The sequence below is a fragment of the Pogonomyrmex barbatus genome, unplaced genomic scaffold (assembly GCF_055798465.1).
Source record: "Pogonomyrmex barbatus isolate J1 unplaced genomic scaffold, ASM5579846v1 scaffold5, whole genome shotgun sequence".
Lineage (NCBI taxonomy): Eukaryota > Metazoa > Arthropoda > Insecta > Hymenoptera > Formicidae > Pogonomyrmex > Pogonomyrmex barbatus.
The window spans coordinates 5,169,394-5,197,151 of record NW_028297149.1 but is presented as its reverse complement, the minus strand read 5'-3'; the positions used below and the strand labels follow the sequence as shown (position 1 = coordinate 5,197,151).

Below are 27,758 nucleotides of genomic sequence, written 5' to 3'. Positions count from 1 at the left end.
GTCCAACAACAGCGATAAATACGAGCGAGAGGCTGGCGTTACAAATGTCTCTCTGAGTTATGATTATTTAGCGCGCTCGCGCTCGCTCATTCGCCCGTTCGTTCGTTCGTTCGTTCGTTGGTTCGTTCGTTGCGGCTTCCGAACGGTTACTTCCGCGAGTTTGTACAGGATGTTTCAGGAAAAAAAGCTCGCGACACCTGCGACAAAAATCACGATACCTAATAATACTTTAAATCGCATAATTATAATATATTTCGCTAACACATAAGTAAGATCAGAAGGTCATAAGTTTAAAAAGAAAGATTTCTTATTTTGTCAAATATATAACTTTTATGGGTTTTTTTTTTTTAGAAGATGTTAAATTTAATTTTAAAATATAGATAGATAGATAGATAGGATGATGAATTTATGATATGATAAAATTTTAGAAATAATATTTTAATTTCAATGAAATTTACAAAATAAGAAAATTGGCAAAGTATTTTTTAATATGTTATGTTAATAATGGATGTGTTATGTTAATGATGGAAGTTGAGGGCTATTGTTATTTGTTACATGTTATACAATCGATAGTTAATAAAACAAATTATTTTGCTTTCAATTTTTATTTATAGCTGCTATATATTTCTTCTTTATAACGATACTTTCGTGATAACGTGACGTTTGTAAAATATCGGCCGTTCTTTCTGAAATAACTTGTACAAATGTGCAGGTATTACACGAGACTTTTCACTTTTCTTCTCACTCCTGTCGTTTTTCGATATTCTTACAAAAATATCACTCTCTAGTCCGAAGAAATAACGCATAAAAAGAGCTAATTATCCGACGCTATCGATATTTCCGCCCTTTCAGCTTGTTTATGTATATTTGAGTAGCTAATTAATAAATTTATTTATTTATGTGCGTATTATAACATGCAATAATAAATGGAATAATGGCATACATTGGATTCGGAAAATTACTTATGACAAAATTGTAATGTATAACCGAAATGTAAAGCTTTGCATTTTCGAGAGAATCACTGGCCTGTAAAATGATTATTACAAATAGAAGCGGAGTGGAAAGTGTAATTTTATGCTGCCAAATTTTTGCAAAATCTATATAGTGATAGTTATAGTTATAGAAATTAGTAATAAAGTTTCTTTATCAAATTTTTATTTTAATAACAATTTCCACGAATATTTGTTTCAATAGATGAATATTAAACAAAAATATGTAAATTTTTTATTAATTTATAATGTTATTAAAATTTTTATAAATTTTAAGTTTCTTTATATTATATTGAATAATTAGTAAAATTCATTTATATATATTCAGAATTATATATCATAATATATAATTAATAAAAGAATATTTTCTAAATAGATTATTAAGAAAGATATACTAAATAATAATGACTTTCTGTTTAAATTTTGATTATTATTTGACATATTATAGTTAAAGTTTTTGACGTTTTTGTAATAGAAAAGTAATACATGTATAATTATCGTAATTTTCGTTGCCGACAAATGTTATTTTATCGATCTGAAGTGGAGAAGTGGCTCGCACTTTGAACACTAGTTAGCGTCTTTTTCCAGACTGTTCAATGTGTTTATTTAACATTTTATTTTTATACAGTTTTTTCAATATAGATAATTAAATCTGATTTTAGATTTAATTATGAATAATATATAAAAAAATTTATTTTTATCGTAATAAAATATTGCGTTTCTATAGGAAATTCTACAGAAAGTAGATTGTTGTGCCATCTTAAGGGATATATTCTAAACTGGACACCCTATATATCGACACATACTCTCTTCAAAAGTTCATTTAACTTTTAAATCGATCATATACATGAAAGACACGATTTAAAGAAAATCTGATGAGTGTCCAACAGAAAGAGATAGAAAAAGAAGAAAAATATATTAATATTTAATTAATAAATATATTTGATTCAATAACAAAAATAAAAAGTTCACAAATTTATTTCTAAATTATCCCGCATCAATCTTATTTCTACTTTTAATTATTCCCATAAGAAATGAATAAACAACTGGCGCAGCCAGCTTTTTGCGTTGCAGCTCGCAATTCACGAAATCTCCATTCATTCGTTTAATTTATCACATATCGTTTATTTTTTCCATTTCTTCCAAAGGTCATTTATTTTGCATAAACGGAAGTTAATCGGCATATTTGTCCCTGTCATCGTATCGGTATCTCGTTTCGTGAGTTGACGAAAGACCGAGAAATCAGCTGAAACGACGATATCGGTGAGGTCATTCGCGGTTCAGAGGCCACGGTTAATTGATAAGAGCACTTCCAGGGAACGTTTGTTGCTGTTTGCCTCGAACGGAATGACGGCCCCGTTCGACGTGGTCACTTTCGACCTAGCAGACAGTCGCCTCTCGTAGATCCATTATGCGTATTATCTCGCTCTCGTGTGTGCTATTTCGTCGTACGTGAGCGTCAAGTTTATACGGATCTGCCCGTCTGCTGCTCGTCTTCTCCGATCCGGTTAGACTGTTTTTCAACAAAATGTTATTTTAAGTCCTCGCTCCAGCCCGCACCAGCTCGCACTTCGGAATGAATTTTCGCCTTCGAATACAGACGTACAGACGTCGCGAGTGCCGTCGGATTGTCATTTAAATCCGTCCTGTTTCCATAATCCACATCTGATCTTTATATCTACGCTCGAAAAGTTAGAGAAAAAATTTTATCAAACGGTGATTAACGAAACTTCGCGATAGCGCGTATTAAAGTATACTGCCAAAATCCAGGTGCTTGCCACTTGGTACTAAGTAAGTAAATTTTCTCTCCCCTTGTTTTATCGCGGCTGATTACAATATTTGTAAAAAAAAAAAAAAAAAAAAAATATTCTCAATCCAGCGACCGTACATCTGACTTATTTAATTACGCGAATAGATCCGAGGCGAAAGGAGAGGGGAGTAGAATAGTCCAGAGGACATTTCTGGTCTTCGACGAATGCGTCGGCGAGAAAGAGTACCAAAGGAGAGCCCGGGACACTCGGTATAACGCGCACTCGTCAGTCCGGATCGGACAAATTGGCCGGCTTCCGCACTCGTAATGGCCCTTTTCTCCGCGCGCGCGCATCTCGCGGCCTTACACGACGGTTTTATCGGGGCCGTAACGGCGTATTATCGGGCGATCGCGTTATTACACGTTCCGCGCGCAGCTCGTGTGTGATTTACAACCTAGAGCGGCGCGAGTATACCGAGTCTGAAGTGATCGGTGGTATTCGTTTTCCTCTACATCTGTCAGGAGTGTGCGTGTGCGTGTGCGTGTGCGTGCGGGAAGGAGGGGGGGAGGAGAGACCCAGCCGAGCAAAGGATTCTGTTAGTCCCCCCAGCGTGGGCTCGCGAACGAAGGATGGGGAGGGGAGGGGGGATAGGGAGGTTTCTGTACCGGGGACCATGATAACGCAGGTCTGCCCCGTGTAATTATTCGTGTTTACTCGTAGAGGTTGAGAAGAAGAGCGGAGCGGAACGAAAACGGACGTCGCGATACGGCACAGCGTGGGACGACAGCGAGATCGAGGAAAGGATGGACGGTCGTCTTCGAGAAACGGCCAGGATGCTCGTCGTCTGCCTGGTCTACCTTTTGACGCTCCTCGGTGAGTTATCCGCCGGTTCTTACAGCCCTCCTGCCTTTCTCGTCCGCTCCCACCCTGTCCGAGCGGGCTTCTCCCCTCACACCCCTCCCCGTCGTTCCCCTTGGTCGTTCCCCTCGCTTCCCCCGTCGCCATAAAGTCATTCATTGAAAAATGCACGCGTACGAGCCGGCCGGAACATGGTGGCTCATTGAAGTACGATGCCTCGATAGATCCCGAAGTGCGACTCCTCGTGGAAAGGCAAGCTAAACATGTGAATAATCATTTGTTGTTGTTTTAAAGGAAGAGAAGTTTACATATAAAAGTAGCACGTTTGACTTTGTGTTAAATTTGTGGTAAATATGGTCCTCCGTGAAAAGAAAGGAAAAAAAAAAAAAAAAAAAAAATTAGTCGGAACGGAATAATAGAAAAGTTACACATATCAGTGTACATTCGCGCGCGGTGGGTACATTGTCGAGACACGATAAGTAAAACTAACAAATGGTATCAGCAAATTGTATAATCCTGTGTAAAGATCTCTTAAGTCTATATACAAGCACGTGTCTTGATAGACAAATAGATACGTGAGATATTATCGCGAAAAAAAATTTACTTTACAGCGAAAAAATTTATTCTACAGTATGCTTTTCATTAATTTTTTTTTTTTTTTCACCAAGAAAGATGTTACCCTTAGCTGATATATTATGTATTTTATCGAATACAATAATCCTCATTTCTCGATGAGAGATTCAAGACGGAATCTTTCTTTTGCAGGTTCGTACTGTCGAATGGCACCAGGTAATTATTCTCACCATCGAGTCGATTAATTAAAAGAGTGGAAAGCGTCGGTTCTCAGGGCTAGTAAAAATTTGTCGAATCATTTCACGCAACAAGATCAGATTAAAAAAAAAAAAAGAAAAGAAAAGGTTCTCACACGTGACGCCCCATTCTCGCCCGTCGTGTAACAGGGACTGTCGTGTAACAGGGACTTCGCGCGAATTAACGGCATTCCGTTTAAGCACGCATACATATGGGACACACGTACACACGTACACACACACACGCGCACGCACGCACACGTGCGTGTCGTGGACTCTCTCCTCTACTGTCTCGAGAGAGGAGCGATCCTCGTCGTCTGTCTGATGCGTCGTTGTCAGTCGGCGTACGACTCGCGATCGGTGACGTCGTCGAGCGCATTCGGTTCGCACACATATACACACATACACACATGTGACACACACACACAAAACGCATCTACCTCATTAAAGCTCACGATAACTTCCTGCGCGATGATGAGCACTTGCTGGAAATTATGTGTGATACTTGCAGCAGTTGCTGGTGGCACCAAGGGCTGGGAGATAGGAAACGGGCACAGATACAATCTGATGAACACGCTTATCTTCAGAGAGGCTGCACCATCGAAATCCGGAGGTGATGTCGGCTTCAGGCTGACCGGCGAGCTGGACATCACCGCATTGTGGCAGGACTCCAACGATCCTAATATCTTTCTACTTAAATTCGAGGTATGACACTTTTCATCGTTATCCTGCTCCAAATTTCATGAACTGAAACATATATATATATATATATATATATATATATAGTGAAAAATCTCTTATTAAAATTTCTCATTAAAATCTCTCATTACGGTGTCTATTTATTTCAATCTTGATTTGTTTTATTTTATTATAATTTTAAGTTTGGTTAGAAAGAGAGAGAGAGAGAGAGAGAGAGAGAGAGCATGATTAATGTGTGATTTTTTTCATATGGTAAAGGTCATAAAGTTTATTTAAATTAGAAATAACTATTCGTAATAAATAACTTAGCAAAAAAATAAATATTTCTATAAATAAATAAATTAATTAATTAAATTTAACTATAATAACTTCTATAAATAAATAAATAAATTTAATTTAAATTGATTAAACTATTTTTTTGGTAATTATTTTTTTCTGGAAAAAATTATGCATCATTTTATTGTAATTTTAAGTTTGCTGATAAGATAAAAAAGGAAGAGAGAGAGAGAGAGAGAGAGAGAGAGAGAGAGAGAGAGAGAGAGAGAGAGAGAGAAAATTAGTGTGATTTCCTTTTTTCATATATTATATTTATTTTATTTATTTGTGAATTAGAAATAACTATTCATAATAAATAATTATTAATTTTTCAAAAAACAAATATTTCTATACATAATTTATTTTTTTTTTTGGTGATTATTTTTTTCTCTGAAAATATTTATATTATCGCAAATATAATATAGAAGAAAGGAATTATTCATAAAAATATAATAATTATATATTGCATTCCATATGGATACGTTCGTTATCAATTGTTCTTATTATAATTGCGCAATTTTATAATCAATTATAAACGGAATTCACGACCAGATAAGTCGACGCTTTGGAATATGTACATGGCATATCATTGTTACTTTTAAGGTTCATTTATCTTTAAGGCTTTGTAGTTAAGTGCAAGACAAAGCACCAAACTTCCGAGAAGATTTCAATGCTTTGAAAAACATATTCGTTGATACTGAGGAAGGTCGTGCCGGACTTGCAGTGGATATTGATAACCCTTTATCTGAGAAAGTGATAAAATGTTTCTGGAATTATTCTCGAAAAAGAAGCCTTGAAAATAATTTATTAATAAATCAGTTGGTAACAAATTTTATGCAACCACCGATTAAATACATATAATATATCATTATATATCTTTATGCATTATGAAAACAGAAAATCTAACCCTTACTGAAAATATATCGAATATCGAGAAAAATTTTAAATTATAAAATATCATTTATTAATGCAAATACAATTCACATATTGAATTTAATATTATATTACTATTCAAGTGAACTCACGTTATACTACTGTTAACATAGTAATTATCGATAAAATATTTTTAATCATATCACTTAGGGTCATTCGAAAGTTTTTTTTAAATCGAGCAGACACAATTTATGCATATTTAAGAATTTTCACGATTTTCACATAAATATAATGAATTCTGATATATTTCTTTATAACTAATGCTCCAATATTTTCTTTTAGTTACTGTCACCGCAATTATGGATCAAGTCCCGGCGAGCTCCGGAGCCAGAGGGGTTCGTCGAGCACTCGTCCAAGGTGGAGGAGGTGGCCGAGAAGCCCTTCTTCGTGGTCTGGCGACACGGCGACGTCGAGGCCGTGTACATGGATCCGGCCGAGAGTGCGTCATCCGCGAACCTAAAACGCGGTCTAGCTAGTCTCTTCCAGTATCGAACGCTCGACGACGAGGTGCGCCAACGGGACGCTTCCGGTCTCTGCAACGTGGCCTACGTGACATCCGGAGACAACGTTATCGAGAAACTGAAGACTGCCTGTGTACACAGTACATTACCGCCGCCGAGGCAGCACCCGAACCCGGTGTTCGCCGTCAAACTCAAGAGTTATCGCAATTCCACGTACGTGCTGACGCAGTCGCTGTTACCGGAGCACGTGCTCGATTATGAATTGCACAGGATGACCTTGGTGTCCAAATCCGACGTCGGTACGAACGTCGTGTCGGAGAGAATGCTGAAGCAGACAGGCTCTGAGGCTCTGAGCGCGACGGTGGTCCAGGCGGATTCCGCGAGGCACGCGGTGATGCTGCTCAAGCCCGAATACAAAGAAGCCCAGATCGAGCTGCAACCGGTGCCGGCCATATGTCCGGACGCTGGATGTCCTACGGTAAACTTTTCTAGCCCGTCCTGACGTCTGCTTCCATTGTTCTTGAACGGCGGGAATAGATAAATATAATTACCGATAAAGAACGTTCCAACGCATAAAATTGAAAAAAAAAAAATAATAAATAAGAACTCGCTGATTGCGTAACGTTGTCTGTTATATTTGCATTGTTATGCACTGTATACTACACAGAGAGTTAAGAATTTTAAATGTTCTGTCGCGAACGCAATGTTAGACTGTTTTAAGAAACAAAATAATTCTTTTATTGTTTTCTAAAGTTTTAATATACATTCAGAGAGATTAACATCACGTTTAACACATTAATTTACTCTCATTTACTTTTTTAAAACATTGAATAATACATTAATAATTATTAATAAACATTTGATATAATAAATTGCTTATTTGATAAAATTATAAATTTGATGTAATAAAAATATTTTGATAAATTTGATACAATAAAAACATTTTATATATTTAAATATATGAATTTTATTATTTATATATACTTCATATTATTAAATACGTATTTCATTGCAGATCGATCAGGCGATCGAAGAATATCGCGAGGCATTAACCACTTCCGCGCTAGGCACGGCGAAATCTGCGTCGGCTTTCCTCAAGCTTCTACCTCTAGTCAGGAACGCCTCGCCCGAAGAGCTGCATAAGATCTTGAAGGCTCCACGCTATCGGCAGATGAAGATGCAATTGCTGGACGTATTCGGCGCCGCGTCTACGTTGCCCGCTCATCAAGCCGCCATGAAGATACTGCGGCAAGACGAGACCGGCGACGAGACCGAGAGATACCTCTGGGCCCTGTCCCTTTCGCCGACGCCGCATATAGACGTCGTCAAGGACGTCCTCAAACGCTCCGAGGAGACGATGCAGAACGACAAGGTGTCCGAGACTTACGCACTTGCGGCAGGCGCGATGGCGTGGCATTACGGCTCCGCCACGATGATCGAGAAGTCGCGAGTCAGCCTGGAACTGGGTCTGGAGACTTGCACCAGCGAGGAGTGCAAGATTAAATTCCTACGAGGTCTGCGAAACTTGAAGAGCCCGGCGGCGATATCCACGCTGCTGGTGCACGCGTTGAGCGACAGCAAGGCCGTCAGTGTCGCCGCCTGGCGGGCCTTGCTGGCACTTCCGCGCGAGGCCGTGACTGACGAGCTGAAGGATGCGGCGCGGAGGGTCTTCTATCAGATCGGAGGTCCGCGAAGGGACAGCAGCGCGCGAACGATCGCGTTGGACATCCTCCTCGAGAACGAGCCTTCCGAGCAGGTCCTGCGCGACCTCGTCGAGTACTTGAGCGGCAACGACCCGGCCTACGAGGTCCGCAAGTACCTGAGTCAACGTCTGGAACAAATTGCCGAGAGGAACGCGCGATTCGCCGAGTACTTGAGTACGTACGCGAACGCCAACGCGACGATTAACAATTATCATGTGCAAGCGCAGCGCGGTCTCAGCACCGCCTTTACAAGGAACTTCCTGCGCTCGCCCAACGTCAACGGTTCCCTGGTTACCATTCAGGAGGTGTACTCCGGCCTCCTGAAGCGCGGCATCGTAGATGTCGTGTTGGAGAGTAACGAGCAACGGCAAGCAATGTTCTCGCTGGGATTGTTCGCCAGCGGCCTCGGCAGCTTTGTCTCGAGCCAGGACGAAGGAGCGGAGGCTGATGACGACGTGGCCACTGCTGGAATGGAGATAGATCTTCTCGGCGTTGGGATACGACCGTTCGTCTTCTTCTCGGGTCAAGGCGAGCTGATGGGCCACGTCTGGTCCGGCACGGCGTCCGAGAGGACCCCCGCCTTCCAGGCCCTCGCTTCCCTGTATAGTCATAGCGAATATGTGCCATTGGGATCCGGTTTCGTCGCCGAGGTTGACGTTCAGGGGGCCGTGAGCTTCGACCTGGCCGGCCAGATCCAGCTGAGCCTGTGGTCGAGGAACGCGCAATCCTTGGTGGAGATGGACGCCGGCGTGATGATTCACGGCGGCACCAGGGTGCACACGAGCTTCGTGCAGAGCAAATCGGAATTCACACTGGCGATGGAGCCGAAACTCGAACTGTCCACCGACGTGGACTTTTCCGGGCCGGTGTCACTCTGTATGAGACTAAGCCAACCGGTCACCACGGTGAAGCATCAGGTCTACAAGATCGAGAGAATACCCGGCAGCCGGCATAGATTGAGGAAAACGCAATGGTCGAAGGTTCACTCACCCGGCAGGTCCTACAGGCTCAATCAAAAGAACAACGAGATGTGCGCGAAGTTCGCGTTCAGTTAACGCAAAGTAGCGCAAAGATTGCTCAATGGGACTTTTTTAATTATACATAATTTATAACTATGAAACTGGACTATGAAACTGTTTTTTTTTTCTCTTTTTACCATTGTGAACCTCGATAGTGTAAGGGTGAACTCTGACTATATTATACGACAACGTGTTTAAATCGATGGATAGTGTTACACTTGAACCTCGATGTTTAAAGTTAACCGAACGTACTTCGTTACCCAATATTGATCCCGTACGAGATTAATATTGTCAAAATTTTAGATAATAAAATAATAATAAATATAATAAATATAATAAATATAATAATATAAAAAATATAAAATAATAATAATAAAAAATCTTTGAAAACTGCACTTCATATCCCTGTTATTCATAAAAATTATAAAATATAGTTAATCTCTGATTCATCTCGTTGTGTTAATTTTACTTTTGTTACACAATGGGAATACAATGCGTTTTTTCATTTCCTTGAAGATTTTTACGCATCTGGGTTCAATTGTATTGTATTTTGCTTGTAAGCTTGTTCCCCTGTGCTATGACACAGACAAGCGTTGTGATTCTGTTAATAAAAAAAAAAAAAAACAAAGAAACGAAAGACACATATTCTTCGTCCAGCGTCATTGATTAGCGACAACCGCACTCGGAGACGACCATGTCTTCGTAACCATACTCATAGGTCAAAGTACCCCTGGCATCCAGGTAGAGCAGACTCGTGGGTGCCAGTCTGGTGGGCACGCAGCAAGCTCTACCGACGAATTTGCTGCCGGCGAGGTTCTCGCTGGCCTGAAAAGCGCCGTGCATCAATGTCTGCACTATCGCGTGCTTGGTCGGGCTGAGGTGATCACCCAACGGGAAGAAGCACTTGCCGGAGCACTGATAAGCCTCGTACCCCGGGGGTGCGACGATCCACTCGTCGTACGCTATCAGGGCGAAGTCCACGTACATGGAACGTCGGTGGCAACTGTTGCGACGTCGTCTTCGTGGCGCCTCGTCCTTCCAACGATCCTGATCCTCCTGCTCCTCCGCCGACCGACGATAGCGCGACTGGACGTTTCTGGTCTTGCTGTAATTCAATAAAAGAATCGGGCTGTCGCCGTAAGGGCGATACGTCGACCTGCCGTGGACGTAGAGCTTGACGACGTCGCCGCCGTTTCTGCCGGCGACGAGGGACGTGACATCGAAGGCCCGCCAGGCGTCGTCCTTCCTGGATCTTCGAATCTCCTCGCTCGTGTTCATCGTCGGCAGATCGTTCAACGATCGCACCCTGATTATCGCGCCGGCTATCCCCAACAATTCTGCAGCCTCCAGCGTCTCGTCCACGTCGACGGACGGGATCGCGAACTCCAGGATCCTGCCGCCATCACTGAGCGGACCGGAAGTGTGCACCGGTTGGATCGCGCGGACGACGTCAGCATCCGGGCGCCGATGATAGAGCTGCAGCATGTACCTAGACAGGATGCCCCGATGTTTCCGTCGTGCGGCGTCGAGCGAGGGTCTCGCGTTGCTCCTGTCGAGGGCAAGTCGACGCGGCGTCGATGACGACGATGTCGACGATGACGACAATGACGAGGACAAGGTTGATGAGGACGACGGGATCGACAGATCGAAGTGGATCAACGCTTTCGCGCGCATGCTGGAACCCCAACGGCCGACCGATCCGGTCTTCCATAAGCCACAGACAAAAAACGCACTTACGATTAACAGGAACCAGTATCCTGGGGCTCGCGTGACAAATCCTCGATGGACAGTGCTGCACTGTGTCTTCGACGAAGGTGGAATGATCGCGGACCATTTTTTATCGGGGAAACACATCCTCATAATACTCAAATCCGATACCGCACCTCAGATATTGTGTATGATCTTCGATATATTTTTTAATAAAAATGAATAAAATTTATAAAAATCGCGGCGCTTACGAGAATTTATTTTTATATATTTATTTAACAGATGTTTACTTTCGCACAGATGCACGGCTTTCGTTTTATTTTATTTTAATTTTTTTTTTCTTTTTTTTTATAAAATATAAAAAATTCAAATTTTTTTCTTGAATGGATTTTTTTAATCCATGTTTACTTCCAAAAGATCGAACGATCGAACGGTACTGGTGTCGGTCTATCTCGGACTGCGAACATCCTTCGGACATGAGAGCTCCAGCTGAGAACGTCCGTTCTCTCCAAATAGCCGCCAATCGAGACGTTCGAAGTTACCGCGTGGAATCCCCTTATCTACCGCAGACTACCACTCGACCGAGCCACCCTAGCATATTTACCCCGCCAGTAGCGATGCTCGTCGGTATGTTTAGCTGAAGATGCTCGTCGCTTTAGACGATAACGATAACAGGAAATCGATGATAAATTTTTTATGTCAATGAAAAAATCTTCCCTAACTTTATATCTTGCGAGACGCTTAATTGATTAAAAAAAATTAAATTACTACACAGATTTCTGAGAGAAAAAGAGAGAGAGAGAGAGAGAGAGAGAGAGAGAGAGAGAGAGAGAGTTAACACTATAGAACATTTTAGAGAAAGATTATATCATTAAATTTAGTTTTTGTAAAAAAATGTTTGCTCTATTGTTGAACATAATTACGTGTATAATAATTATACGTTATTCTTCCAGATATTTTTTGTATTTTCACTTTTATTTGTATATTCCAAGGATTAGAATAGAATAATCTTGTAGTATTCAGCATGTTCAACGAATGGCAATATCTCTCTCTAAATCAATCGACAGATTGATCCTCGTCAAAGTATATATAAGTATATATATATATATATATATATATATATATATATATATATACTTGAACATGTCTCACACATTCTACGTGCAGCTCCCCTCATTTTTCAAGGTATCGGAATAAGGGTAGAGCGACGTGTGACGTATGCCAATATGGTAATACAGAGGGGTCGTGTAAATTTCAGCGGCCGGCGCGACGTTTCGTGGCGCGCGATCGAGCGGGCACGCGTGCGCCGCGCGCGCGGTGGTAGATTATCGTTTTTTCGTCGGGGTGGCCGCCGTTGCTCGTGACGAAGGAAAGGGTGGTCGTCGCAGCGCCCGTTCGGCCGCCCGGCATCGATTCGCGCCGTCCTCGCCGGCGCGATGCGCGGGGTGACGTCATGGCGCCGCGTTTACGGCAGTGAGGGTCCGCATCGCATCCGTGCGTGAGCGTGCGAGCGAGTGAGCGAGCGAGCGAACGAACGAGCGAGCGGAATCTGTCTGTCGGTGGCGAGAGAAAAGGGGCAGTGTCATGCCGTGGCCCTGACCTAAGCCTCTTCTCCGGCCATTCAAGCCGCGATCACCCCGGTGCGCCATCCTCCGTTCTCAGTTCCTCGAAGTCCGCGTCGTACCCCGTAGGGGGAAGAAACAACAGCCCGCCGAGCTTGGCCGAGAGGACCCGCGCCTGCCTTTCCTCCTCGCGCGGCAAATCGCAGCAGCGGGCCTTGCTCTTCTCGCCTGTTTCCTACGCCAGTGAGTACACGCTATCGCTTATCGACTTTACCCGAGCGAGCACGCGGCCGCGCGCGCCGGTATCTCGCACGCTCGCACGTTCACTCGCTCTCTTCATCTATCTCTCGCCCCGTTTCTCTTTCTCTCGCTCGCTTTCTGTCTGCCTATCTCTGTCTCTCTCTCTCTCTCTCTCTCGTTTCTCTCACTCCATCCGTCTCACTCGAGATTATTATATTTTCGTCGTTGTTGCGAAAGATACGGGACTAGCAAACTCCGTCGCTCCGAGGCGCGCCGCGCACTCGGAAGCGATTTCCGCGCGGCGGATTTCTGTGCGGCTGACGTTGCTTGCAGTTCGCGCCTCGATAACGGGCCTCCTCGCCAGATAGCCGCCGCGGCCCGCGGATAATCAGGACGATGGGATTCGAACTTTGTCACGTCACTTGTTTACGAGACCGAGTCGCTCGAGTCGCTCGGTCTGGTGCGCGATCCCGCCGATCGCTCGGCTCAGGCAAAGTCGTCGGCTGACTCTCGTCGGGAGACGTAGCGCATCATCCCACTCTATCTGCCTTAAACCGCCGTTATGCAGGTAGTACCGTCGCGTTGGACCCATTACGTAAGCCTGGCAGCCTCTCCCGAACGGTTCAAACGTTCTTAAACGAAGTGTTACAGTCTCACCTCGAGGACTATTTGCCGTATCTGGGTGGTGCGGCCGGCGCTCTCTTCGTCACCGGGGTGGCTTACTGGGCTTCCAGACCGACGGCCGAGAAACCGCTCTTTCCGCTCGATGCTCAGGCATCGGTGCTTCTATCGGTAAGGAACTCTTATAGAAATTTAATTCCGGGAGCTGTAGTGATTAATTACTCATATTTCGAATATTAAAAACACTTGTCTCTTCTAGTCTGTTCTTAATACACAAGATAAGTAATTTCCAGTATTGGCCAATATTAAATTGGATACATATTTCTGTTACTTCTGTAACAGAAATATGTACATCACGTGTTCGCACACAGCTACGAATTCTTCCGAACGATTGAATTCCTCGAAAATTGTAGCAGCAAATAAGATGTCGCTACGTTACAATCGAGGATCCCCTTCTATTAACTCCTTTTCGCGAGGTCTCATATTTTTCTCCTTTATGACTCTTTCCGCTCGTAATGTCCGAACGTATTTTTGAAAAGCTTAACAACGAAATTGGAAGGAACAGACCTAGTTTTGATCCACTTTGAAATATATAGGATCACATCCTTCCGATTGAAACTTAGTATTTTTCTCCAACTGGAAAGACAGGATTTTATTGAAAGAACGAAAATATTTTAATTGCGATGGCCTTCAGAGATTTAATGGACTTTTATCGATTTACCCGTATTTAGCAAGGAATGTCGATAGAAGTTAGAATGACAATGACTCATGTCTATTTTTCAAGAATAGAACAAGGTAAAAAAAAATCAAGATCGAAGTTAATTTACATCGGAAATGGATCAGTCTACTATAAATCCTACTTTATTATTCTACTTTATCGTTCTATTTTTATAATTATCATATTTCAAGATAAAATTTATTTCAAATTTTATTGTGCATTTTAATCATATATTTTATCATATTTTATAATTTTACACACACACACACACACACACACACACACACACACACACACACACACACATATATATATATATATATAGAATGTTTCACAATTAATGGTATAACCGGTGATTCTATATAAAAAAATAATCGAAAACGTAAAATTTTTTTACATTAAAATTTTTTTACTTTATTTTCGGAAAAACAATTTCAAATTTACACGTAATTATATTTTAACCGACACATTTGACATTGATTTTTGGAGAACTAATATCCGAGAGCTTAAATTAAGATATAATTGAGTATACGTGTACACTTAATTAAAAAAAATTTTACATTTTCGATTATTTTTTTATATAGAATCACCGGTTATACCATTAATTATGAAACATTCTCTCGTAGAACATTAATTCTCCATTCATGTTTGTAAAGAGATATAAAAATATGCTTTTCAGAGTAAAAAAATAATTTTTCAAGAATGAAGCACCGTTGCATCTTTATTGTTCAAATCATAAATTCTTTTACTTAAAAATATGTATACTTTACTTATTGTCATAGATTTATTTCTTAATATTTCTTGTACTATATGACGTGTAAGTGTAAATGGAATTGTACATTGAACACGCATTAAAGTGAACTTTGACTATGGTCGCAAAGTCGTGTTGCGAAAACTTGCGAGTGAAAATCGATATTACTATATATGCAATGCGCGTAAACAGATGGGAAGAAGTTAGAAAACAACTTGATTGATTTAATTCTCCGATTCTATATCACCGCGCATTCTGTATTATTGTCCTGCTGATGGAAAATTACGAGATATGACATTTTATTGATGGTATCATTTGAATCGAGCAACATGTTACATAAATATGCAATATATTTTTGCCTTTGCGCAAATAACTAAACTATTCCGGAATATTTCATTGATTTTTTATCATTTTAGTTTTTCAATTTTACGAAATTACAAATAAATTACAATTACAATTTTGCCGGCTAAATATATTTCAGTACGCATCTTTAATTCTATTAATTTATGTAGATAGCAATTTAATGATTAAATATACATGTACGTATATTTCATACAGATTTTAAACAAATGTTGGTTACATACCAGCATGTCATTGAAAAAATAAATTCCACACACACACACACACACACACACACACACACACACACACATATATATACATATATATATATATATATATATATATATATATATATATATATCATAAAATAACTCGGAATGATATCTTTTATTATTAAATCTTTTATTATTAAAAAACAATGTTATATTTTACTGGCCTTTTATTTCTACTCATATATTGGAATTTTTATTTGAACTGACATATTGTATATCAGTTTATAGATTAATATATTTCATAGAAATATATTAATATATATATATATATATATATATATATATATATAATAACTCGGAATGATATCTTTTATTATTAAAAAAACAATGTTATATTTTACTGGCCTTTTATTTCTACTCATATATGGAATTTTTATTTGAACTGACATATGATATAATACATTTCATAGAAATATATTAATCTATAAACTGATATACAATATGTCAGTTCAAATAAAAATTCCATATATGAGTAGAAATAAAAGGCCAGTAAAAATAACATTGTTTTTTAATAATAAAAGATATCATTCCGAGTTATTTTGCAATAAGCTTTAAATAATATAAAATCAAGAAAAAAATACATCTCTTTTGAAACAGTTATATCAAAAAAGAGAACATAGTATTATTATAAAATGAATATAAATTCCGCATACATATACATATACATATATACATACATGCATATATTCAGGATTGGAAGTTATCTTGTAACTGATTACAGTTATAATTCTTTTTTTTTCCCCCCCCAAAAAAATAACTAGTTATTGTTACAAATTACCAATTTAAAAAAATAACATGTTACAGTTATAGTTACTCAAAAAGTAACGAGTCGTTGCTTTTTAGTTATTTCTCTGTTTACTTCCTGTAATATTTTGTGCATTGTTATTTTAAATATAAAAATCTTATATTTTTAATATATTTCTTGTAATATATTTCTAAAGACTGATTGCAACGACATTAAGCAAGACTTAAAACTTTAAATTTATTATAGCAGTCGAATTTGATTGGTTCTTATTTTACATCTAATCAATCACATTAAGACTAAGTTCGGAAACGTCATCCAAGTGTGTTCCTATGCATCATTTTATTCTTGTTTAATATTTGGTGAAAAACAAAGATAAAATGATACATGGGGGATACTCAAATGTTTTCGAACATAGCCTAAAAGGGTGACAAGCAGGTTGTCAGTACTATTGGCTGTGTTCAACTCAACAGCTTTACAACTGTGTAAGATACTTAAATATGATTTGTTTATACATTTAGGTCCATGAGAAATTAAGGGAGAAACTAACAAAAATTCATCATATCAAAGATTTTTACAACAGTTGCAAAACTGCTTTCTCTGTTGAACGTAGCCATTGTGTCATTTTATCATTAAATATAAAACAAGGATAGAATGACACAATACCGCTAAACTGACAAATAAATTTGAAATATATAGAGTAACGATGAAAGTAACTATTAAATTAGGTATTAGTTACTAAAAAAATGTAATTAAGTTAAGTTAAAGTTATAAATGGAAAAAAGAAACGAAATTAAGTTACAGTTATTGAAAAAAAAGTAACTCTAACGTTACAAGTAACGAGTTACTTCCCAACCCTGCATATATTTATATATGTATATGTATATATATATATATATATATATATATATATATATATATTTTCTATTTCCAACTCATATACATATACATGTCAAATTTTTATTAACATATCATGTATAATATATATCTTTCGAAAAATGCTTATATGTTTATATATATGTTTATATATATGTTTTTATATATATATATATATATAAACATATAAGCATTTTTCGAAAGATATATATTATACATGATATGTTAATAAAAATTCGACGTATATGAATTGGAAATAGAAGATTATATAAAAACATTATAGAAAAACAAGCATGTTCTTTAAAAAATATCAATCCGAATGAATTTGTAATAAGCCTTAGACAATGCAGAGTATAAAAAAAAAATAACTCTATTGAAATAACTAGGTTAAAAAAAAGAAGGATGCTGTTAAATTAGTATGGATTCTCTTCTTTTACAAAAGTGCAACGTAATTTTCTTATCTTCAAAACACAATCGTTTGATATATGATTATACAAGAATACTAATTATAAGAATACTAATTAAACATCTTGCTTCTCGACTGGTTTGAGTAATGTTGATTCCACAATATTATTATTATTAATAATAACATTATTCATAAATAAAAGTTATTCATAAATTATCTTTATAATCACATTTAGATGTTAGATAAGAGATTAATATAATATTTTTGCTTTTTAATACATTTCTTTCCACTTTACATTAATCGGTCATATCTCTATTTGTCGGTAATAAATATTTATAAAGATGTGATTGTGCATTTTATGCAATACGCCGATGGTGCAAAGGGTACTGACATTATCGTAAGATAAAAGACAATAAAGGATATTGCGACAATTGTGAGAAGGAAGTGATTAGTGTATTGATATTTGCACTATACGCTGTTGAAAGCACTTAACTCAAGATCCTCTGAACAATTCGTATCGATTAAATATTTACAATGGCCGACAATGTCTGTTTCAATTCAATTCAACGACATACATGATACACGTGATGAAGAACGTAATAAGATTAGATAAGATATTACAAGTTAATTGAACTTAAAAAAAAATTTTCCAATCCACATCAACGAAGAAAGATCGAGATTGAAACTTTATTCGTATTAATTTATTCTATATTTACATTAATTTCTTATCTGTCGAATTTTCTTTTATTTATGCAAAGATTAATTTATAATTATATCATAGATCTTTAACTATTTTGCATGTGATGTTTAATGTTTACCATCTCCAATTTTTTTGTTTATTTCTTTGCATAAGTAAACAAAGCATTTATGCAAAGATAAAATGTAATAAAAAAACTGTATTTGTTTTTTAAATATTTTATTTACAATAATTAAATTGATGCAAAAATTTGTAAATTGAGAAACGTTACACAAAATATCGGAAGCTATTTTTATCAATCGGAGAACATTCATTGTTGACCTCGATGCACTTTTTCTCTATTATGAAGGAAATTTTTCGATATTCATAAAAAACATTTTTAAAAAACTTGATTTTTTTTTTTTTTTTTAAATGAGAAAAACGAGAGAGAAGCCTTTTGCAACAATCTGTTCGTTTAAAGTCGGACACGAGTAAGAAATATAAAAATACACGGAATACTCACGTATTCCGAAGTCGTACAATTTGTCAGTGGGTAAAACGATAGCTGTCAGACGCGTTTCCCACGTTTTTCTTCTCGCATGCTCATTGAATTAGCCGGAATTAACGTTTACCGTGTCGCGTTCGCGATTCATTCATCAGACGAAGAATGGACGCATCGGCCCATGGATACATCGGCCCAAGGGAATCTCTTGCAAAATATCGGGCGACGAAAATGCTTTTGCTAAGGCTTATTTTTTCGAAGCCTGACTACAAATGTAACGAGCTTTTCAGATTAATCTTACCAATCGGCTCGCAATAATCGGCCCTCGTCCCTGTTAGTTTACATAAGCTTCCCTCCAGACGCTCGCTCGAGGAATACGATATTGATTCTAGTGAACTCGATTCGCGTTTCTTCTCCCATCAACGTCTACATTTACGACCCCCTTTTGTATAATGACCCCTTATTGATTATTCTGTTTTGTGAAATCATAAACTGACGTTACAGCAATCACAATGATTATAGTTTTATAATTTATAAGAGTAATTTATACAGATAACAAAGATTTCGCATAAGTCTACGATAATGTGAGAATCTGGGATATGTAATTAAAATATGGGGAAATTAATTTCTTTACAAAGTTAACTATACTCGGCGAAGAAAATTGTAACTAGAAATTTGTACACAAGTAGCGCTCCAATTATGTATAATAAAGTTGTAATAAGAACAAATTAACAAGTTGTATGAAAGAATCAAGAAAATATTAGTCATTTGTAATAAATCATTAGATAAACTATATATTGTATACCGTTGTTGTCAATATATATTTTTTAAATAATTCTTTAATTATATTTTAAAACTTATCTTAATGATATTGTGGCATTATGCTTACTTCACATAAATATATAATATGTCTAAATTGAAAAAAATGTAATGTCATATTCTATTTGTGTGAAGTCTATATACAACTATGTAATTATAGTTGACTAGCTATTTTACTATCAATTAATAATTCACATCTATTGTTATCGTGACTATATATTTTTATTGTATTCAATTCTACTTTGAAAAACTAGTTGTAGATACTTAAATTTCATAATTGTATAAATATATAAAATCATAAATATTGCCATTTGCCAAAACTATTCTGTTTTCTCTCAGCGTAGCGATTAATCAACTAGTGAATTTAACTAAAAGTTTTCTTCGAGATGCCTGGATTACTTTTAACGTCGAGAACGTTTCCCAGATTACATAATTTCATTTTTACATTTTTCAAAAGCAATTTACACAAAAGCAAGACATTTTACGTTACCTAGTCCACATGCTATCCCATATTGTCCAAATTGTCGTTGCACCAGGTCACGTTGGCACCAGTCAGTGACCCATAAAACGGTTAATGAGGGTTTCGAGTTCTCGGGGTTCGGTTCGGTTCCCTCATCTCGTTGTCTCGTAAAACCGTAATGACAGACGATCCCGAATTTTCTGGAGGAAACCTGACCACAACGAAGGACGGTACGCGGAAAGAGAAGAAACACTAGTCGCGATCGAGTGTCGATGCGTGTGGCGTCGACCGGCCATACTCGCGCTGGCGAATGTCCAAAACTCCTCGACGACGAGAGTCGAGAACGACGACGCCTATATTTAAATCGAAGATCTCGCGGAGGATAGGCCCTGCAAAAGGCCGGCTGGCCACCGAGGCCAGCTGCTACTGCTGTCAATATACGAATTAGATACGTTCTGTCGTGATTTACACGGGGGAGATAGTTTTGCTGAAATATGTATCTAAAAATTTGGCCAGATAAGATAACCCTAAAGATAATTTTGTAGGAAATAAAGATAATTACGTATAGGACGATCAAATTATTATTTGCTAGAGTATTAAAAAAATGTTTGCATTTATTAAATAATGGATATCCCATCGAGTTAATTTTCAACAGGAGATAGATTAAAATTGTCTCTTGTTCTCAAAAATAACAACTCAAATTGAGCGTATCAGTCGATAATTGGCAATAAAAAAAATTTTTTATCATCTCATATGTATGAAGAATATTTCTGAGCTTCCGATTGATCGCTGAAAAGCGTGATTTTGCAATCGCTTTTTCCGTTGCCTAATATACGAAGACATACATAACTACTGATAAATATAAATTACATCGTATATCTCTGCGATGGTGCCTACAAAATTAGCTGCGACGACTATGACGACTACTTACAAGGGACAAGAAAAAAAGATGATTGAAGACCGTGAATATGTAAGATATAAAAAAAGATATAAAAAAAATGGATTTCTCAATTTTCTGTCTATGCATCGACTTTCTGAAAATCATGTCTTCGATTATCGGGATACTGTGATTGTGGAAATTTTAGATAATTTTAAATGAATCTTCTTTTATCAAGAGATTGATGTCTAAAATGGTACATATGTATTAAAAAGCAGCATTATGGTCTCAACAAGCAAAGCGATATGGTAAAGCGATGATATTATCTCAGATACCTATCCTACCAATACCTGATACTCAAATACTTATCTACCAATTCTTAATTCCTTCTCTCCCTATTGATTCTTGTTCCTCTATACTCAATTTTATAATTTTCTTCCCTTCCATTATTTAGCTTCCCTTGTTTCTCTTTATCCTCATTCTCACATCTCACGTCTCATAAATAGGTTCTAAGATATTTTATTCTCCGTTGATTGGTCTTGATTTCATCAAATATACGGTTATCTTTAAATCAGTTTACAGTTATTATTAAATTTTTATAATTTTTATTACTTATTATCGTAATTTGATTTTATCTTCTACGATGACCTATTTATTTTTGTTATTCCTATCTTTTTTGTTTATCATGTTTTCTATCACAGTTACATCTAATCGTTAAAAATAGTTCAGCTTGATTTAAGATGAAGTACTGATTCCCTTCTCATCTATAAATTTTGCATCTTGGACAAGGCTCAAACTCAAATTTTTATTAACCGAATTTGACATGTATCAGCAATAACGTTTCATTTAATTTGTTTCTATTAATTGTTTTTATATTGAAGATGAAGGTCAAAAGGTTTACATTACGTATGAAGAACTTTTGTAAATGTTAATATTTACTAAAATATATTTAGCATTGTCTATTTCAAGGTTTAGATAATTTTTTGTTTATTTTTCTTGATTTATATTTTTCATATAGTGCCTTTAATTAGTATTAATTTTTTAAAGTTTGCAATATTATTATCATTCTTAAGCATCTTAATAATAATTTTGATAGCCCAGCGAATGATTAGGCGTCTAAAATTCTGCCTGCCAAATAATGCTATCTATTATATTCTTTGAACATATTCTCAGTTTATTATATCTTTTTTATTCCAATAAAATTATTTTTAGATTATTATCTATAACCAATTTTTTAGATACTTCAACAAAACTTCATTCTTTTCAGTGTAACTGTCATTGCAAACAAGCAAGTTGTGTGAAAATGTTTTATTTTGAGAAATATACGGGAAGAACAATTTTGCTACAGGATCTAAAAATTTCATTAGATATAAATTTGAACATTAATTTTAATCAAAATTATTATACGTTTAAACATGAAAATACTGCAAAATTTGTTAATTTTTTAGTCATTAATTTGAATGTTCTATATCATTATTTTGAAGTTAACCTAACAAAATTATTTTTCAGGTCTATATTCAGCAAAACTCTTTTCTCTGTATACAATCACGATTGAGTCTTGATGCCTTAATATTATTATTTTTATAAATTTATGTACATAAATTTGATAAAAGAGAGAGAGCTTTAAGGGGAAATGGAGAGATATAATTTTGGCTTTGGCTAACTATGTCACAAGTCCATTAGTAACGACATGTTGATAGTAAAAACAAAATCTATTGAATTTATATTTATAAATAAAAGGGACTAAGACTTAGCTATCGCATATGTTTTATACATATTTCTTATGTTAAACATACTTATTGCCCTTAAATGTTTATATTTTTTTACAGAATTTATAACCGATTAAATATTGAAGATGTATGATTCTAAGCAATTTTCATGTCACTGCTCATAATATGAAGTAGACATGTATATAGTTGTTATACAAATTGAATTGAATCGTTATTATTAAAATTTATTTGAGTATTTATATTTAAAGTAAAAAATATAATATTACAAAAGAAATAGCATGCGCACATTGCGCGTCTATAATATCCAATATAATAAAAAATAATGTTAGAGAACAAATGTTAAATTTAATTTAACGTAATAAAATAATAAAATAAATTTTGGATATTTTGAATATCTGAATATAGAACTTAATTTCTTAGAAAATATTCTCTACAAGAAAGAGTTAAGGCAATGGTCAACATTACGAGCCAGTTAAAAGAAAAGTTTTAAAATTTATTTATAGAGATGTTGAAGATATGAACATTTTGACTGTATTGTAATCTTCTTCAACATAAGTAAAATATTGTATAAGAAAACAATAACATAATATGTAAAGTATAATATTATGAAATGTAAAACGGTAAATGAGAAAATCACTAAAAATTAACACTGATTGATAAATTATGTTTAGTATAAAATAAATTAATAACCAAACAGTAGTATAAAAATATGAGAAATATGTGAAAAAATAAAAAACGGAAAATAATAAATTACAAAGCAAAGAGGCTGTGACTAAAATCAGAAACAAAATTATCAGTGTGTAACCAGTTTGTATTCAAGATTTGAATCACTGGCGAAATATCAAATTAAAGTCTGATTCTCGTCATCCAACAAGCAAGAAGTCACAAATCACATTTTTAACACATTCTACTTCTACATTTTACCTCGTGGGTTCAGACTGTGTACATTATTACACACTGACGACTTCGTTTCGGATTTTAGTCACGGCCTCTTATTTGCCTCCTAATTTATTACTTTCTATTTTTTCACATATCTCATATTTTTACATTATTTTACACCAACTATATATATAATGCCACCATTTATATTATTTTGTTAAATTTAATTTTAATTTTTAGCCTTTCTTATCGTGTGCACATTTTATACTTCACGCATGTTATTTCCTTCTTTACATATGTTATTATACAATATTTTATTTATGCTGAAGAAGACTATAATTGAAACATTCAACATTTATCTTCAACATCTCTGATGAGTAAATTAAAAAATTTGTTGATCTTTTAACTAACTTTTAACTAACGTAATTCTGAACATTGTCTCTTTCTTACATTTACATGTATCTAGTTTAATTAATTTAATCAATATTCTCTACATATGTAATTATCTATATATTCCCACCTTTTTGGTACGTAAATTTTAGATTAATTAGTCACGCAACACAATCTGCTTATTCATATTATCCGGGCAGTGTACTCAGGATGATTGATGATATTGACAGACACGCATCTCTCTTCCAATAGCAGCTTTTCACAGCATCATCCGCGTGACATCCGCGCCGCGAGCCAAAAGCTCGGGCCGAAAGCTTGGCCACAAGCTCGACTTGAATTCAGTGGCCGCGGGCGCGTTGGTCCGGCTGGTTCCGCGATCTCGTTTTGTGATCTCGCGTGAGGAGAAGAATCGAGATCTCGAGAGCATCTCGCGCGAGAAGACCCGGCGACGTGTGCGTTACGTCCTACGTGCAGCATGTCGTCGAGCTGCTTCTTTCACGAGCCGATCCACCCGCCGATAGATCTCGGCGATCAGTCCGACACGATCAAGGTGGGGAGTCACCCCCTTCGGGAGGGGAAGCTTTCCCGTGGCCGTGATTACGCGCGGAACATCCCTTCCGTTTATTCCGGGCGAGCTGGCGGAACTCAGCGGCCTGTACTTTTCGAAGATCGCGCGGTTTTTCGAATAATATTGATCTCCGCCAGTTTTCGTTCATCCCCTCATCCCGGAAATTACATCGCGAAAATACGTTCGTCGTGATGTGATAACAGCAATTGTTTCTCCTCGCGGACTTACGACTACGTGAATCGTCGAAATGCTGTTTCGTGATCGGAATCATAGAGCTTAGATAAGAATACGATCGAACGTTATATTAACATTATTGGTTTTCGAAGAAGACAGATGACCGTTGTTGTCTCATTTCGTCGATATTCCACCCTTTTGTGATTTTAAACTCCGATAAGAAATAATCTTAGAAATAATTTCCGCGTAAGAAATAGGTTTACGTCACTTGGAGAACGTCACTCAGAGTGCACGTTAAATATAATTGATCGCGAGTATAAATTACACGTGAACATGATATGTAAACGTTAAGTGCAATTCACTATGAAGAAATGTAAATTATGTGTTTATTATACCTTGAGACAAATTACATGTTGCGTGTGTCTAATGTTAATTATATATATATAAACGTTTTATTTCCCACTATACTTAATGCTAACTGCTATTTAAATAACAAACGAGAGTTTATTCTTTCGTTTACAATTACGCTAACAATTACGCATTAAGTCATCTCTCAGTTATTCCATGATTACTGGACGTTGACGTAAAAATGCAAGTCATTAAAACACACGATAATGAAAGTATATGATACAATAGTAAGTCACATAAAACACACACACACACACACACACACACACACACACACACACATGTACTTTACAGCGCATGTTACATGCATAATTAATTCTGCTTATCTCCTCAATGTTAAATCCTTTTTATCAAATACAATACGCCATACTCGGCGCACGGGCGAATCAATCAGATTAAAGTTCCACTGAAAAAGGTGAATTTTTACATTTCACATTCGAATAACACGGCTGTTTATTTAATCGAAAGAAGAGGATTACGATTATTTTAATTTTTTTTTCCCCTTGTAATTCCTGAGATTAATGTCGAGATTTTTGGAAAATATTTTTCGTCACTTGTTTGACATTTTGCGCTCCGGAAAATTCAGCTCAGGCCAACGATCCGCTCTCGTCTCGACGTCTCAACGGTAATCAACGGGATGGATCATTTCGGGATGAAAATATTTCGCGAAGAAGAAGTCTGCGAGTTGCCGCGAGGATAGCGTGCGCTATTTCAACGACGCCTTGTGCACGGGACGTTTTCGCCGACGGTATGCGTCGGGAATGTAGGTGGTCGTTGCACAAGCACGTCGATGGGGCCCACGTCCGCGTCAGTCGGTCGGTCGGTCGGTCAGTCGAACGGTCGGTCGGTCGGTCGGTCGGTCGGTGACAAAGATCGATATATAGGAAATGCACGGACCGCGCCGCGCCGCGCGATATGCAGCTGCCCCTTATTCACCCTCGCCCTTTCGTTCCCGCCGCCATAATCAGCTGCTCTCTGCTGCACGCGCCGACACACGCGGGAATCCCGATGTGCGCGCGCGCGCGCGCGCGTGTGTGTGTGTGTGTGCGCGCGCGCGCGTGTGCGTGTGTGCGTGCGTGCATGCCCGGGGCTAAATTTAGCGTTGCACTTGCCGCACTTGCGGGACGATTGCGTAACGACTACCACCACGTTTGTGGGAGGGGGGAGGGGGGAAGGAGGAGGAAGAGGGTGCCGGATGTGGTTTCAATCGGGGTTTTTCGCCTCTTCTTCTTCTTTACAGGGCAATGAGCACATCCGGGTGTCCAAGTTCTACAAGGAGGGCAAGGAGGGCAAATTCGTCACGTTCCTGCACGAGGACACGCGCACGCTGTACGAGGGCTTTCGTCGCGGCGCCAAGGAGTCTAGTGAGTCCTCTTTTTCAGGGACAGAGTCCTCTAAGATAATTCTAAAATCCTCGAAGATAATTGCGTAAGTGTGTCGCTCGTAAACATCGAGTCAAATTAAATTTAATTGACGTTTCACGCTCCATAATTAAGTTAACGCCCTTACAGAGGTCTAATTTAATATACTATAGCGATTTAATACTTTAGCACTACTATAACACTGGAAATTACTTACTTTGCATATATTTTATGCACTGTTGCTCTTAATACGCAAAGTAAATAATTTCCAGTGTTATATTGACCGATATTAAATTGGCCTTCTTATCGATTAATTGCGAACCGTCAATTAAACCCCAAATCTAATTTGATTAAAAGCACCGAACATCAGACGTCTTAATGCTCAAAATAAGCAATTAAAATCACTACCTTTCAACGTCAAATTTCTATATAAGAGCACTCGGTGTCAACCGACGCAAAATGAAGATGTTGGATACAGCTCAAGGAAGCGTCTCGCGAATTGTGCGAATCCGCGCGTAAAATGCGCGGAGGCAACGACCTTGGCGTTCACGCATCCGTATCACATAATCCGTGCACACCCGTAACGCAATTGCGTACGCAATGTCGATTTAGCGGCTCGCTTGGCAAGCAACGGACGCCGCTATAAAACGAATAAACAACTCGCGCGCGCGAGCAACTTCCTAACTGCGAGCCGCGATGTTTGAATTTGACGCGAATTATCGGCGGCGACGACAGCGGCGATAATTTGTCTCCTCGCCTCGTCGTCGATACGATCTTGTCGTCGACGATCTTTCCGACGAAGGTTGACAGTTATTTCGGTCGACTGTATATCTCTTACTTTTGCCACGCTGCGTAACCCACGCCCGCGCAACCAACATCTGTCGCGGTTCTGCACCGGGCCTGTAACGGCGACGGCGACGATGACGACATATCCGCAGATCGATAATCTTACGCCGGGAAAATTCACTCGCCCGACGATCACATGAGGGAATCTCGTGGATGCCGCTCGTCGTCGATTCTTCTTCGTTCTAGGTCAAGCGTTAGACACATTTCTGCGAGACATATGTTTTTAAATATCTCGAGAACGGCGGAAGAAACACGTGTGAGGATGTTATTAGATTTGTGCCGGGGCACAACGAA

At 37.7% G+C, this 27,758-nt stretch overlaps 3 protein-coding genes and 1 long non-coding RNA gene across 12 annotated transcripts in view; 2 read left to right on the top strand and 2 right to left on the bottom strand.

The window, feature by feature from the left end:
- Nucleotides 1-586: 586 nt before the first annotated feature.
- LOC148935387 (uncharacterized) lies at nt 587-20,542 on the bottom strand. 2 transcript variants are annotated; one of them, XR_016140508.1, is made up of 3 exons: nt 20,262-20,542; nt 4,278-5,154; nt 587-3,855 (listed from the first exon to the last, which is right to left on the bottom strand). It is a non-coding gene; the product is annotated as an uncharacterized LOC148935387 (long non-coding RNA). The 2 variants fall into 2 exon arrangements; XR_016140507.1 differs by having other exon boundaries at nt 4,402-5,154.
- Nucleotides 3,477-10,174, top strand: Mtp (microsomal triacylglycerol transfer protein). Of its 6 annotated transcripts, none has more exons than XM_089082123.1 (5): nt 3,479-3,613; nt 4,364-4,387; nt 4,922-5,112; nt 6,637-7,293; nt 7,831-10,174. In XM_089082123.1, the coding sequence occupies exons 1-5, from the start codon at nt 3,544-3,546 to the stop codon at nt 9,571-9,573; spliced, it is 2,685 nt and encodes an 894-aa protein (XP_088938249.1). In that variant the 5' UTR covers nt 3,479-3,543; the 3' UTR covers nt 9,574-10,174. The 6 variants fall into 6 exon arrangements, with proteins under 6 accessions (XP_088938250.1, XP_088938249.1, XP_011631595.3 ...); XM_011633293.3 differs by having other exon boundaries at nt 4,919-5,112; XM_089082127.1 differs by lacking the exon at nt 3,479-3,613 and adding an exon at nt 3,758-3,850 and having other exon boundaries at nt 4,919-5,112.
- Nucleotides 9,640-12,019, bottom strand: LOC105423527 (uncharacterized). Its single transcript, XM_011633294.3, has one exon. The coding sequence runs from the start codon at nt 11,395-11,397 to the stop codon at nt 10,204-10,206; it is 1,194 nt and encodes a 397-aa protein (XP_011631596.2). The 5' UTR covers nt 11,398-12,019; the 3' UTR covers nt 9,640-10,203.
- The window catches only part of LOC105423528 (long-chain-fatty-acid--CoA ligase 5), a 26,574-nt gene continuing 11,562 nt past the window's right edge, over nt 12,747-27,758 (top strand). Inside the window, exons 1-4 of one of the 3 annotated variants that reach the window (XM_089082128.1) lie at nt 12,747-13,049; nt 13,284-13,614; nt 13,698-13,838; nt 26,498-26,621. In XM_089082128.1, the coding sequence (XP_088938254.1) occupies nt 13,609-13,614; nt 13,698-13,838; nt 26,498-26,621 (271 nt within the window). In that variant the 5' untranslated portion in view covers nt 12,747-13,049; nt 13,284-13,608. Of the gene's footprint in view, nt 13,050-13,283; nt 13,615-13,689; nt 13,839-24,382; nt 24,658-26,497; nt 26,622-27,758 lie in introns of those variants that run through there. The other 2 variants (XM_011633296.2, XM_011633298.2) reach the window with 2 other exon arrangements.